At 41.2% G+C, this 16,183-nt stretch overlaps 1 protein-coding gene across 1 annotated transcript in view; it reads left to right on the top strand.

Annotated features, from left to right (window-relative positions):
• LOC140493867 (astacin-like metalloendopeptidase) overlaps positions 1 to 16,183 on the top strand; it is a 242,762-nt gene that overhangs the window by 29,712 nt on the left and 196,867 nt on the right. The window contains exon 4 of the mRNA XM_072592859.1: positions 3,291 to 3,365. Coding sequence (XP_072448960.1) covers positions 3,291 to 3,365 — 75 coding nt within the window. The remainder of the gene's footprint in view (positions 1 to 3,290; positions 3,366 to 16,183) is intronic.

Raw genomic sequence — 16,183 nt, forward strand, 5'->3', positions numbered from 1 at the left:
AATCTTTCATAGCACCATCTAGATTCTGGAGAGGAAGAACCCAAGCTACAGATCGCTGAGCTTTCGTGCAAAGAAATCCACAAAATCCAAAACTGCACTGACTAAAATAACTACAGCCAGCAAATCTACAAAACTTCTGAAAACTATGGATAGCAAAAACAGAAAAACAAAAAAATCACCAAAGGCACTGATTGGAGGAATTTACCTCCCACTCAAAGGGGGTACCTATACACCCTACAACCCTACTAACCATCCCAACCGCCCTCTCAACTCCTACAAGCTAGGGTCGTGCCACATACACCAACAACCTGCTGGACAGAGAAAAACACCCAAGAGCAAGGTTAGTATTATAGACAAGTAAACTAAAAATAAATATGTCACCCATCCCTTAACATAACTTAGAAATTAAAGATAAATACACTATCCATCCCGGACATCATTTCACGCAACTTATTACCAGAAAGGAGACTCCACCAAGTCCTTTTTAAAGAAGAGCAAACCCAAACGGCTCTACGTCTATTCTGCCGTTGAGCTTAAGTCAACGTGTCCGCAAAGTTCTTCACTTTCTCTGGCGAATGTATGGATCCATTATGATTGATCTGAAGCACCACTGGATATCTTAATACTGGATCCCAAGCTCACTCAATCTCCTCGACGCCACTGTGGGACTTCCTTTTCCAGACCACTGCTGCCGAGTAGTCTTGAAAAACCATGACCCTGGAGCCGCCACATACCAATTGTCCCGGGTCCCTCCCCTGGGCTCTAGAGGCTTCCATAATCCTCTGCTTGTTTTTATAATGATTAAACCTTACCAGGACAACGCGTGGGTGCTAATCCACACCTGGTTTTCGTGCCACGATCCAGTGGGCTCTTTCAATTGTTATCCTCCCCTTCTCAGCCTCCAAACCAAGGAACTCTGGGAACCACTTCTCAAAGAACTCCACCGGCTGCTCACCTTCAATCCCCTCTGGTAAGCCAACAACACGCAGGTTCTTTCTTCTGTCCCTGTTTTCGAGATTGTCCAACAGATCCAGGGTTTCAGTCTGGCTGTTGGAGGAGTCAGTCTCTGTTTTTACCCCTCATCGTCCTTTTTCGCAAGTCTTGCAGCATAGCAGATACAGAAGCCAGCTTCTTGATTTTTTTTTCCTGGATCTGTCTCCCCAGGACCTCACAAGATTTGGCCAGCTCCTTTACCAGGGTCTGGTAAGTAAGCAAGCCTGCTGCTTCAGAGGGCTAGATCCTGGCCCTGGGTGAGCTTTCTCCTTTCTTCAGCTGCAAGGACTGAGGTAAGTCGATTTTTTTTCAGGTTTCTAGCTCCTTTACTGTGTTTTTGCACAGTAAAGTGTTTGGAATGGGTTCTGGCTCTGTCGGGTCAGTGTTGTAGTCTGGGCCCCAGCAAATGCGATCCCAACAGGATGTGGCCATCTTGGATCCCCCAACTTTCATTTTTAAAGTAAACATAATGAGAGCCCAGGGACCTGCAGAATAAAGCCATACAATTCTTTGGCTTTGAACAAATAATGAACTTGTCTATATAATAACAGAACAGTAATACAATACTCCACAGATATACAGCTTATTTTTAACATCCAGAGTTAAGCTATAAACATGGGTAGTAGCCTGTGATTGAACATACCACATTGCCCATCAAATAGCAAATGTGATCAAGACAGATTATGTGGATTTTTCAGCAATTCCTCCCAGATGTTAATGACCCATCAAATATCATTGAACTTCATAAAGAATTATATTTCTTCACTTTTGCTGACTTGGTCTTGAAAAGCTACTCAGTCGTGGACTCCCTTGGTGACTGCTCCTGTTCAGATTGGGTCCAGAAAAGGAAGTTTAAACTACCCTTGATTCAGAAAAACATACTTCATAACTTAAGCATAAGCCAGCTCTTCACCAATAGTTAGCTGTATTGAGCCAGTTCTGCCCTGAATTTTCTCTAAGCTCCATTATTGCTCAGTTGCATCAAGAAAATACTGCTTGTAAGATTCTTAACTCTAACTCCCTCAGCTTCACCAAAGTATTAATGCTCACATTTCCTGGCCTCTTGTGGTTTCCCCCAACACAGAGGCAGCAATGATCTTCCTACTTTCTGAGATCCTCAGAACATCTTCCAAGTCCCGACTCCAACAGTTAGCTGCCAATTAATTCATAAAATTTATTCCTGAGTTCTGACACACAAAGCTACCTGATTGCTCAAGACTTCTCACTGAGTGTGCCACATAAAGTCCTTGTCATTCAGATGACTTCCCAGTAGTATGACTAATTGCAGCACTTCGAACACGGAGTCTACATCTCTTACCTCCTATGACATTCTCCTGCAATCCTCTACCTCCTGAACCTGTCATAAATTATCAATTACAAACCCTGCAATAATCCCCTTTGCTATTGCTGGGTGGCTTTGAATGTTAATAATATTTTGAAACAATGAAAATGCAGCATTTTTGGAATGAAGTACCTTGAAGGCTACATTCTCAGAGAATGCTGCAAACAGGTTTTTTTTCACCACTGATAATCTTGTGTAGTTTAGAAAAACTAATGACATTAACAGGTTATATTGACAAGACCATTGCATTTTAAAGAGTGACATTTGTTATATTGTATTGTCTGTAAAGAACTAGCAACTAATTAATCAGGGATCAACTTCATTATTATTCCAGTGGGCTGCATGCATGGCTGCATAACTGATGAGTTAGTAATACACATGGGACAATGTCAGGCTGCTAGCTCATGGCAGGTGAGAGAACAAAGAACTCTTTTTTTTCCCCAAGCTATACAGTGTGATTGTTTCAACATCTAGGAACAAAAAGACCACTTAAACATAATTTAAGAATTGTCAATATGTCTATCACAAAGGAATGTGCAGAATACTGTCTTTAGGGAAATGCACTGACAGGATCACAGCTACAGAGAGGCTTAGATGAAGATTTAGACTATATTAGAGTTTTAAATTTAATCAGGACTGCAATTGGGATGGAATACCAAATTTGGCTTTTGGGCCTTGGATTAACAAAATAATTGTTTTAGTTTTTGTTTTCACTTGGCTACAAGTGGATAGATATTGGAGTTAAGTATGTTTGAAGAAAATGATGAGATTGAATCTGGATTTTTCCTCATACACCATGACAAAACTTTAGTAGGTAAAGTCAGTGATTAATGGTCAGTTCAGAAATGTTATTGGCAGAAAAATGTCTCAAAGGAGAATGACCTGTTGTGTGTAAACATTATAAAATTTGATATGAATTTCTAAAAACTGCATCTTTAATTTTGGTTCATTTCAGATGATTTACAAGGCCAATGGAACATCAGTGACCCAGATATTTTCAATATTATATTGCGAGTCAACAAAGAACTGTGTAAGTTTTAGATTAAGATTGTAGTAGAATGTAGATATTTTGGATAGTTAGGTGATGTGGATGCTGTTTTATAAAATGAATCAATAGATTGTATTATATTGTGGTATTTGGTGGTTCTCAACTAATGGTGACAAGATTATTTACAGGTTACAGAGAATTACAAAGGAAATCTTTTAAAAAAGGCAGTTTGATTTAACCAGTTTATGCATACATTTATAGTCTGCTCATGCATCTCCCTAACTGTCCTCCTCTAAATTTGCTATCTTAACTACATGTTCCCATCTCCCTCACATGTTTGTCCAGCTTTCCCTTGAATGCATCCATATTGTTTGCTACAATCATTTTGTGATAGCAAGTCCCACAGTCTCACCACTCTTCTAATGTGGTAACTAACATCTTTCTGAATGTTCCACTGGATTTCTTGACCTCTAATTACGCTCTGGTAGGTCATTACAAAGGTTTCCTTTTCCTGTCAAACCTTCCTGAGATGTATACCCACACATTCTAATATCATTCCTGTAAGTCTTTTCTATGCTATCTCTGTAGCTCTATATCCTTTCTATGATATGGCAAATCGAACTGCACTCACTCCCCCAAGTGCAGTGTAACAATGACAGATTTAGTATAAACTCTCCTCCAGTTCTCAATTCCATCCTGAAATAAAGTAACTTAATAATTGGTTTTCATTTTTTTGATAACCTGTGGTACAACTTAAGGCCTCCTGTATTTGTGATTCCTTTGCTCCTCTAGCCCCATCTAGATTTGTACCTTCCTACCAAAGTGTACATCGAATTTAATTTGCCAATTATTTGCAGAGCCTTCAAGTTTAGTATTATCTTCCTGTTAGTTGTTGCTGTCATCTACAACAGTGACCATTCTCCCGCACACCCCTAGAATTGGTGTCACCTGCAACTACAGAAAATGTGCTTCCAATTTAGAAGCCTAGGTTAATGGAATTCATGAACAGCAATAGTCTCAGCACAGATCCTGTCTGCTGTTATTTCCCACTTTATGCTACTCTGAATAATTGCTTCACCTGCAAACTAGGAACAACAGTAGGCCATTCTGCTCCACCCTTTAATAAGATAATGGCTGATCTGATTATAACTTCAAACCCTTATTCCCACAGTAGTGATTGAAATGAGGCAAGCCAGAAAAAACCTCTTAGAAGATGAGTTCCCGAATTGGGGCTTTTAATCTGATCCAATCAGGGATCCTTTGCTGACAGATAAGAGTAGGAGTGTTAGGTATTCTGTTTGCATTGAGAGCTGGCTCTGAGAGAACTGGATCAGTGTCAAGGACACTGTAAATAAGGGGTGGCTTAGTGATGGGTTGCCAGCCCCTGTGGAGTTATTTCAGTGGCAGTGAGAAAAAAAGCATGTTTTTGAAGAAATGTTTTCGCAACAGTAACCTTGGCGAGTTTTGAAAAGATTTGTAGCTCAGGTTGAGGTTTCGGATGTAGGTTTGTTCGCTGAGCTGGAAGGTTCATTTCCAGATGTTTCGTTACCCTACTAGGTAACATCTTTAGTAGGCCTCAGGTGAAGCAATGCTGAAATTTTCTGCATTCTATTTATATGCTTGAGTTTCTTTGGGTTGGTGATGTCATTTCCTGTGGTGAAGTCACTTCCTGTTCCTTTTCTCAGGGGGTGGTAGATGGGGTGTAACTCGATGTGTTTGTTGATAGTGTTCCGGTTGGAATGCCATTGTTACTTTAAAATCATTGTTACTTTGTGTAAGTTTGTTATTTCCTGTGGTGATGTTATTTCCTGTGGTGAAGTCACTTCCTGTTCCTTTTCTCAAGGGGTGGTAGATGGGGTCTAACTCGATGTGTTTGTTGATGGTGTTCCGGTTGGAATGCCATGCTTCTAGGAATTTTCGTGCGCGTCTTTGTTTGGCTTGTCCTAGGATGGATGTGTTGTCCCAGTCAAAGTGGTGTCCTTCCTCATCCATACATGAGGATACTAGTGAGAGAGGGTCATGTCTTTTTGTGGCTAGTTGATGTTCACGTATCCTGGTTTTCTGCCTGTTTGACCAATATAGTGTTTGTTACAGTCCTTGCACGGTATTTTGTAAATAACATTAGTTTTGCTTATAGTCTGTAAAGGGTCTTTCAAGTTCATTAGCTGCTGTTTTAGTGGGTTGGTGGGCTACCATGATGCCAAGGGATCTGACTCATCTAGCAGTCATTTCCGAGATGTCTTTGATGTAGGGGAGAGTGGCTAGGGTTTCTGGATGTGTTTTGTCTGCTTGTTTGGGTTTGTTGCTGAGAAATCGATTGTGTTCATTGGGTACCCATTCTTTTTGAATACATGGTATAGATGAATTTCCTCTGCTCTGTGTAGTTCCTCTGTGCTGCAGTGTGTGTTGGCACGTTGAACTAATGTTCTGATGCGGCTTCATTTGCGGGTGTTGGGATGATTGCTTCTGTAGTTCAATATTTGGTCTTTGTGTTGTTTTTCTGTAGACGCTAGTTTGAAGTTCCCCATTGGCTGTTCGCTCTGCTGTGACATCTAGGAATGGCAGTTTGTTGTCTTCAATCACTGTCTAAATGTCTTCAGTACAAACCTCCTTTTCACACCCCACTAACCATAAGAATAGCAGAGCAAAACGGCTGCAGAATGCTTAGAGAAATGATTAATAATGTCCACAACAGACTCCGTAAATTCTGTTGGGAAATTGTATATCAAAATCTTTACTCAGTCATGCAACTGACCGTGAATGGACAGACACAGTAGAATAAACTATGGATATTAGACAGCGACAAACACAGAAAATGAAAAAAAAACTAGATCTGCAGACAAAATTAGACAAACTTACACAAAGTAACAATGATGACAACACAGAAGCATGGATAAAAAACTTATCTGACCGACACTTAACAGACATTGAAAAAGCCATCTTAGTAAGAGGATTAAATTACAACTGCCAGGATGCGGACAAGAAAGATTTCTTAGCAACATTAGAAACAACACTAAACGATAACCAACTCACAGAAGAAACGAAACAATCCATCAGACAAGTAGTCGCACCAACATTTAAGTAGAAAAACTGAAGGAAACACACTCAGTACACAAGAAAGGAAAGCACTGGAAGGACTAAAAAAAAAACATTGTTATCCTACGTGCAGACAAAGGACGCTTGATAGTCATTCTAAATTGAAGAGACTACATTGTAAAAGCAAAAGCACTACTTACAGATATCAACACTAACCAACAAGTGGCGATAGACCCAACCCCATGACTAGAGAACCAAATCACAGCCCTACTCAAAAAACTTCAGACATGTGGACAAGTAAATAAGACCGACTTCCAAAAAATGAAACCAGACGGATCCAACACACCACGCTTCTATGGATTACCCAAAATTCACAAACCAGGAGCCCCCCCTCAGAATCTCACTACCTGGAAACACCAACTTACAGATTGGCTAAGGAGCTACACGAAAGACTAAAACACTTCGTAGAAGGCTCACACCACTCCATCCACCCCACCCAAGAATTCCTGAAGACCATCAAAGACACTAAGATAGAAGAGGATGAAATAATGGTCTCCTTTGATGTAACAGCCCTCTTTACTTCAATCAACATTAACCTGGCCAAGGAAACACTGTCTACACCATTAGAAGGGACCCAAAGACATACAACAAACACCACCAACTTCATCAACGAGGAGAATATCATCAAGCTCGTGAACCTATGCCTTACCACCCACTTCAGCTTTAACAACAAAACCTACAGGCAAACCAATGGAACACCCATGGGATCTCCGATATCAGAGTTCTTAGCAGAGGCAGTAATGCAGAGACTTGAGCAAACAGCTCTGCCAACCATCCAACCCAAACTCTGGGTCCACTACGTGGATGACACCTTTGTCATCACTAAACAAAACAAGTTAGAGGAAACCTTCAAGACCATCAATAATACACTTACTGGCATAAATTTCACTAAAGAGGAGGACAACAACAACAAACTGTCGTTCCTAGATGTCACAGTAGAGCGAACAGCCAATGGGGAACTTCAAACCAGTGTCTACAGAAAAACAACACATACAAACCAAATATTGAACTACAGAAGCAATCATCCCAACACCCACAAATGAAGCCGCATCAGAACATTAGTTCAACGAGCCAACACACACTGCAGCACAGAGGAACTACACAGAGCAGAGGAAATTCACCTATACCATGTATTCAAAAAGAATGGGTACCCAATGAACACAGTCCGTCAATTTCTCAGCAACAAACCCAAACAAGCAGACAAAACACATCCAGAGACCCTAGCCACTCTCCCCTACATCAAAGCCATCTCGGAAATGACTGCTAGATGAGTCAGACCCCTTGGCATCATGGTAGCCCACAAACCCACTAACACACTAAAACAGCAGCTAATGAACTTGAAAGACCCTTTACAGACCATGAGCAAAATTAACGTTATTTACAAAATACCATGCAAGGACTATAACAAACACTACATTGGACAAACAGGCAGAAAACTAGCCACCAGGATACATGAACACCAACTAGCCACAAAAAGACATGACCCTCTCTCACTAGTATCCTCACATACAGATGAGGAAGGACACCACTTTGACTGGGACAACACATCCATCCTAGGACAAGCCAAACAAAGAACCGCATGAGAATTCCTAGAAGCATGGCATTCCAACCGGAACTTATCAACAAACCCATTGAGTTTGACCCCATTTACCACCTCCTGAGAAAAGGAACAGGAAGTGACTTCACCACAGGAAATAACATCACCACAGGAAATGACATCACCAACCCAAAGAAAGCCAAGCATATAAATAGAAAGCAGGAAATTTCAGCATTGATGAGGCCCACTGAAGGTGTTACCTAGTTTCTGGGAAGTGAAGATCCTTTAGTGTGTAAGGCACACCATGATCTCAAGTGAGATCTGGTGTTGACATGCGATGCCCCCACCCCGCCCCCATATGGCATCAGGGTAGTATTAGCTGATTGGTGTCCCAATAGAGAGGAATGTCCAATCGCTTATACATTCCAGGGTTTTGGCTATTGCAGGGCATAAATGTGCCCAGGTAGAGCAGGAAGGTTTGGCCTTCATATTTGCAGTCAAGAAGTTCCAGTAAACCTTTACCGATGTAAATTTGTAATAGTCATGGACCACAAACCCTGCAAGGTATACTTTAAGATACAAGGCAATATAGCCCATAGCTTCAGGCCAAACTCAGTGGTGGGCTTAAATACTAGGTGCGTGTAATTACAAGTTGGAACACCATCTGGGATGCTAAGTAGCAAATGCAAACGCATTGAGATGTTAATCGCTGACAGATGCACCACCAGTGGCACCGCCACTGGAAGAGTATGTGATGGTTTTAAATTTTCTGGACATGCTTCCAGTCACAGATATTGGACACAGAAAGATCCAGTCCTGGCAAGACTGAAACAGCTGGTGATGATAGGGAAAACAAAAGGGCCACTACAACCAGCATTGAAACCATTTTGAACCCACAGAGACCAGATCAGAGTAGAGAATGTCATTATTGTTATGGGAAGTAAGTGTGATTGTCCTGAGTAAAGGTCACTGCCAGATACTGGCTGAACTCCACCAGAGTCGTTCAGGGTTTCCAAAATAAAGATGTTGATGAGCAGTTGAATCTGATGGCCAGGATTGGATGCTGACATATCTGCATTGGTAGGGCAGTTCCCAGAGTGCCAACAAGGACAAAAATTATTGCCAGCAGCTCCCCCAGATTCATGAGAATGGCTGGGTAAACCCTAGACTCAGTTACATATCGACTAGTCAGGCCCTTTCATGGGCTCAATGTTCTTAATCATTGTGGACACTCTCACAAAGTTGTTGGATATGAGTAGAGTTCATTCGTCCAACACGGGGACGACAGTAGAAAAACTGTGCGCATCTTTTGCAACACACGGACTCCCAGAATTGTTGATAATGGGCCATTGTTGATCAGCAAGGAATTTAAGTATTGCCCGAATAGTATTGGACATATAAGGATAGCTCCATACCATCCATTGTCCAATGATCTGACAGAAAACATTCCAAACTTTGAAGACAGGCTTAAAGAAACAGCTTACAGCTCCACTAGATACGAAACTATCTTGGTTCCAATTTGATAGCAGGCCACCCCTGATGCAACTACAGGGACAGCTCCAACAGAGTTGCTAAAGGGGAGAATTCTCTGCACAAGGTTAAATCTGATCTTCCTGGACTTGGGTGGCGGGAAACAGCATCAGGATTGCCAATGCTGCACTTAAGATGTCACTAAGTGAGAGAGACATTTTACTTTAGGGAATGAAATCTGGAGGAGGAGCAATGGAAAGCCCTGCACACATAAGAGGCATGGTCGACAGGAGGTCAGGTCCAATGACTTATAAAGTTTGTGTAGGTGGGGCATCCCTGAACAAGCATGGGGCTATATGCAAGCTGAAAACTTGCAAACAAGGTGGGAACAAAACATGACCGGCTTCTCAACAGTCTTCCCGACTGTTCCAGAACCTGTGGGTTCCACCTCTGGGTCAAGCATTGAAGATACCTTGGAATCTGAAATGGACAAGGTGGGTGTCTCTATCTCAATACCTTTGTTGCCTGAAGAAGAGAATGAATTTCTTTTGAGATGCTCCAGGGCCAAGTGGTGAGCTACTGTGCATTTCACGCTGCCCATATCAGAGGCATAATTGTAGGAACCTGACCTAGTGCTAAAACACCCCAGGAGGAGCTACAAAATAAAAACTGGCCTATATCCTTGCATTCAGAGGGGTAGAGATGTAGTGATTGTAATGAGATCAGCCAAGTGGACCTCATATAATATGAGTTCCCTGATTGGGGGTGTTAATCTGGTCCAATTAGGGAACCCTAGCTGACAGGTAAGAACAGGAGTGTCTTGACAATATGTTTGTTTGACAGCTGGCTTTGAGGGAGCTGGATCAGTGTCATTGACTCTCCATGTGTACATAAAGGAAGACTTGGTGTTTGGATACTGTGGAGTGACTTCACCTATCTAAGCCTTTATAATCGCCTTCAGCTTTCTACTGAAGCAAACCATACTGCCACTTGTTTCCTGACTCCCCATTCTTAGATCTTGTTCATTAAGGGAGCACTGTTTCAAAGGCCTTGTGAAAATCCAAATAAACTACATCTACTGCATTTCATTGACTACAATTCCAACTGTTTACTCAAAATATTTAGAGTGATTTTCCATTTTTGAAATCTGTGACTGTTCATTATCCCATTTCTCACTTCTACATTATCTTATTTTCTCTTTCCTAATAGTGATTATGTTATGTTTCCTACCATCACTATTAAACTAACTGGTAGACAAATCTCTACACATATGCTGACCCTTTCTTAAATATAGAGAATTCACAAGTTATCTTCCAGGCCTTTGATACTTCTTTGAAATTATTATCATGTGTATTGTAGTGTGGAAGTTTTCCACGGAGTTGATGTCGATGACAGTTTCAGGGAACTACAGAAAAGATTAAGAGGAGACTTGAATTATTAAAAAGGAAGGGTTTTAGTACGGCAATGACTGAAAGATCACATGCACTGGTCAGTGAGACAAAAATGAGAGTAAACATCTAAAATCAACACATAAATAGTGAATGGAGGGATTTTCTTACCATGTAAAAGATTTCTTGACATGGAATATTCTACCAAAATCAGAATTTGTCCTTGTTTGTAAATGGAAGTAAACATGTCAGGTGTGAATGATGGAAGGGTTTGGGCTAAATTTTTAAGTGTGCAGGAGACCAGAAAGCTTATTTGTGTTATAAAACTAAACATACTCAGTCTGTTTTCACAAGATTGAGCATAGTTGATTACAAATCAAAATGTGAATGTGTGGCATAATTCATGTTTTGAATTTTGCTGCCTTTTGAAAAATAATTATTCTGCAACATTACATGACATTTTTGAGTACTGTATCTTTTCTTTTGCATATTTCATTTGAAAGAAATTTGACCACACATTTTGTTGGACACATAGATCTCGCTTTGTAGTACCTTTCATCTTCTGACATGTCTGGTTAATGCTATGGCCTGCCCATTTTTTTTTCTAGTTATTGCTGATGCTAATGCAGTTCAGAGTTAGTTGTTATGCTGTGCTACCAAAACAACATAAAGAGGAACCTCTATTTTTCCTACCCTCATCCTTTTTAGTTTTATCTTGCCAACTTCTCTCCGAAAGAGAAACTTCTCTCCGATGTTGTAAATCAGAAACAAAAACAGAGGTTTCTAGAAAAGCTCAGCAGATCTGGCAGCAGCTGTTAAGAGAAATCAGAGTTGATGTTTCAGGTCTCGTGACCTTTCCTCTGAACTAATGGTAGCTAGGAAAATATCATTTTATATGCAAAAGTTGGGGTGGGGGAGGAGGTGAGGAGTAGGCAGGGATAGAACTGAAAAAGAAAAAACAAAATTATTGGACAGACGGAAGAGTTGATAGTAAAAGGAATCATTATTGACTCCTTTTTCTGTCCAAGTGTTATTCTTTGTCTTTGGGCTCCACCCCTACCTATCGTTTACTGTTCCCCCACCGACCCCCACACTCTATCTTCTGTATATAAACTGAAATTTTCTTAGCTAACATCAGTTCTGAGGAAGGATGACATAACCTGAAACATCAAATTTGATTTCTCTCACAGACGTTGCGAGACCTACTAGCCACCTCTGTTTTGGTTCTCTCCTAACACCATTGTTTATAGGATAACTCCGTAAGTACAAGTTAGTCTCTTGTACCTTACATATGACCATGTGAACCTGGATAATAATGACCAACAATTCCCATTAGAGGCAGTCACTGTGAAAGCTATCTGAATTGCTCCACTTTCTTCAGGAGTTGCAAAATATTAATCAATTGTAGCTACATTTCCTCCTTTCTAATCTAGCGCTCCAGGCTCCCTTGTGTTCTTTATTGCGTTTGAACTAAAATCTTCACTAATAAGAGATTGAACATCAGATTTTTTAAAAATCTAGATATTATCTAATCAAAATGTCTAGAGGTGTTATTACACACACCTGGAAGAGGTGACTTGAACTCAGGCCTCCTAGCTCGGGAAGGAATATTACCAGTGCATCACACAAACCCTAAAACCTTTGGGTGATCAGTGAATATTTTAAACAGCTCAACAACTAGCAGTGGTAAAATATTCCTTTACAGATCTGGAGGTTGCAAACCAGATTCCAACTAAGTGAGCTAACCAGTCTTTGTGCTGTAGCTTTTCCTTGAATAACAAAAAATGCAATTATTTAGTAAATGGCTCTGTATTGCTGGAAAGTAGCCTGTGCAAGGACTTTGTCTTTAATGTTATTTTTAAAAATAAAAATTGTAACAAACTGCCCGGCTTTTAGGACAACGCCATGCAACCTTGTCACAGTGGACGCTGCAAGATGTGTCACAATGTTGACAGCGATACCACCATTACATGTGGGGACACCTCCCATGTACATGGCAGGTACTCATGTGACTCAGCCAATGTTGTATATCTCATACGCTGCAGACAAGGATGCCCTGAGGCGTGGTACATTGGCAAGACCAAGCAGAGACTACAACAACAAATGAATGGATGCTACACGACAATCAACAGATAGGAGCATTCCCTCCCAGTCGGAGAACACATTAGCGATCCAGGACATTCAACCTCAGATCTTCGGGTGACCATCCTCCAAGGCGGACTTTGGGATAGGCAACAATGAAAAGTGGCCGAGCAGAGGCTGATAACCAAGTTTGGTACCCATGGGCATGGCCTCAGCTGGGACCTTGGGTTCATGTCACACTACAGGTGACTCCATTGCGCTGTACACACACACAGACAGATGCATGCAGAAAAACAGACGCACACAGACACACATTCATATACTCCTACAGACCCATACACTGATCTCCCATACACTCACACATACACTCCCACACTGACATGCACCCTCTCACAGGCGTATACCCCTTTACACTCACACTCACACACATACACACACTCTCTCACAGACACTCATAACCTTCGCCTCCCTCCTCCCTCCCCCCACCACACACACACGCACACATTCACATATACATTTGTGGGGTGAATTTGTACTTGCAGAATTACATTTTACTCTGCTCAAAAACTGCATGAATCCATGTAAGATTCTGTAAATCCATTTTTTAGATTAGAAGCAGTCTGACAATTGTGGCACAGACAGTCTCACACAGGGCAGCTCACACTTTCAATGCACTATCTGGGCTGACATGACACCAATTATTAAAGTTCACTTGAGAATGTAACTTTTAAATGTTCTGTGATTTACATATGAAAGAACTGAAACCAACATGTTCATTCTAAAAGATGAGAGACTGAACAAACAATTCAGGCCTTTTTCAATATATAATTTCAGTTACATCACACTGTAAACATTTGCTATAAATTCTGTGACTTACAATCTTATACTCCACAACCACCTGATGAAGGAGCACTGTTCCGAAAGCTAGTGCTTCCAAATAAACCTGTTGGACTATAACCTGGTATTGTCCAATTTTTAATTTTAAAAATAAAGATTGCCTGGAACCTATGCTGTCTGAATACTAATTGGATCCTGAAGTTTTCAGAAGCTGTCTGCACTGAAATGGAGACCAAGTTTACATGCCAGATTAAAATCATAGCAATGAGGCTGGTAAACATCTTTAAAGTCTTGCCTATATTCTTCTCAATAGGACAAATACACTTTTCAATCAAATGGTACAAAGTAACATGCTCCACTAAAGAAATAGTTGTTCACTGTAAAGATACCATCCAGAAGAATGTGCAGCAGTGTCAGAAGAAAGTGTACTCTTCACTGCCAGAATACCACCTTCTCTCTGACATATCACACACACTGTGTTACTGCATCTACCTCCCATCAAGAGTCATGTTCTACCACTCCAATCCCTGATGCTACTAATCCTGCATGCCCTTTATGCTGCTTAATGACTTGCTTTGAAACCTCTGACCTGCACCAACTTTCATCACTGTGCGAACCATTTTCATTGCTCCAACACCTGCATTTATCCTATTCCAGGAAGAAAACTGCTGCAATGGGACAAAAAGAGTCAAGACGTGTGGTATGCCATTTGGCTCCTCAGCCTTTGAGACAAGAGTTCCGACTGCCCACTCAGATCAGGGCTAGCATAACATCAGTGTCTGTCCTTGATTTATTGTGCAAGGAACCCCTGAGTAAAGGCTATTCTGTTTGACTTGATGGGTCTGCTGACAACTCTGACAAGCTTCCTGGCTTTGTCTGCATTAATTGACACAACAAGACCACAATGAACATGGTAGCTTTGGTTGAGGGTGCACAGCATAAAAATGCTAGGCAACTCAATGCAAGCCAGTGACACTGTGAACATCCAGATAGGCTCTGTGAGTGAATACTATGTGAAGAATTGGAGAGCCTGGAAATGTAGTCTTGTCCATTCCAAGAACTAGATGTATGTTCATAAATGTACAGTGTCCTTACTGCAGTATAATAGTGAGTTGCTGGTGCAACTGTCAGTGAAGTTCAGAAGCATCCTGTAATTGTATCCGAGATATACCATTTGCGTTCTTGCAGGTTGTCGTAAGTCAATTGCCAATGTCTGTGGACGTGGGTATGTGTGGATGGTGCCCATGGAGAGTAGCCTGAGATAGTGCTGCCAGGTTTCTAGAATAGCTGTTGTGCAGAGCAAGCAGCCGGCTGAATACACCAAGTGCTCACTGTAGTGTCCTTGTCGAGTTTCCTGACATCATGCTTGTTGGAAAATCTGGTAAGATGGGAGGCTAAATATTAATGAAGTGAGTTGGATTGCTAACACGGTGTTTAACAATCAATAAGTAGGTCCTCGAGAGTAGTAATATCTGGATTACTCCCAGTACTATAAGCTAGAAAGGGCAGGAATAAGAGGATTGAGCAGATGAATGCGTGGCTGAGGAGCTGGTGTTTGGGAGGATTCACATTTTTGAATCATTGGAATTGACCTGTACAAGAAGGACAGATTGCATCTAAATTGGAAGGGGCCTAATATACTTGCAAGGAGATTTGTTAGACCTGCTCGGGAGGATTTAAAGTAGTAAGGTGGGGTGGCGGGGGGAGGGGGATCAAGGGAGGAAAGAGATCAATCTGAGACTGGTACAGTTGAGAACAGAAGTGAGTCAAACAGTCAGGGCAGGCAGGGACACGGTAGGACAAATAAATTACACTGCATTTATCTCAATACAAGAGGCCTAACAGGGAAGGCAGATGAACTCAGGGCATGGTTACGAACATGGGACTGGGATATCATAGCAATTACAGAAACATGATTTTGGGATGGACAGGACTGGCAGCTTAATGTTCCAGGATACAGATGCGACAGAAGGATAGAAAAGGAGGTAAGAGAGGAGAGGAAGTGGCATTTTTGATAAGGGAGGATATTCTCGGAAATACATCCAGGGAAGTTATTTGGATGGAACTGAGAAATAAGAAAGGGATGATCACCTTATTGGGATTGTATTATCGACTCCCTAAAAGTCAGAGGGAAATTGAGAAGCAAATTTGTAAGGAGATCTCAGCTATCTGTAAGAATAATAGGGTGGTTATGGTAGGGGATTTTAACTTCTCAAACATAGACTGGGACTGCCATAGTGTTAAAAGTTTAAATGGAGAGGAATTTGTTAAGTGCATACCAGACAAATTTCTGATTCAGTATGTGGATATATCTACTAGAGGAGGTGCAAAACTTGACCTACTCTTGGGAAATAAGGCAGGGCGGATGACTGAGGTGTCAGTGGGGGATGATTTTGGGGCCAGCGACCATAATTCTTTTAGATGATGGAAAAAGATTTACCAGATCTAAA

This window comes from Chiloscyllium punctatum, chromosome 22 (genome assembly GCF_047496795.1).
Source record: "Chiloscyllium punctatum isolate Juve2018m chromosome 22, sChiPun1.3, whole genome shotgun sequence".
Taxonomy (NCBI): domain Eukaryota; kingdom Metazoa; phylum Chordata; class Chondrichthyes; order Orectolobiformes; family Hemiscylliidae; genus Chiloscyllium; species Chiloscyllium punctatum.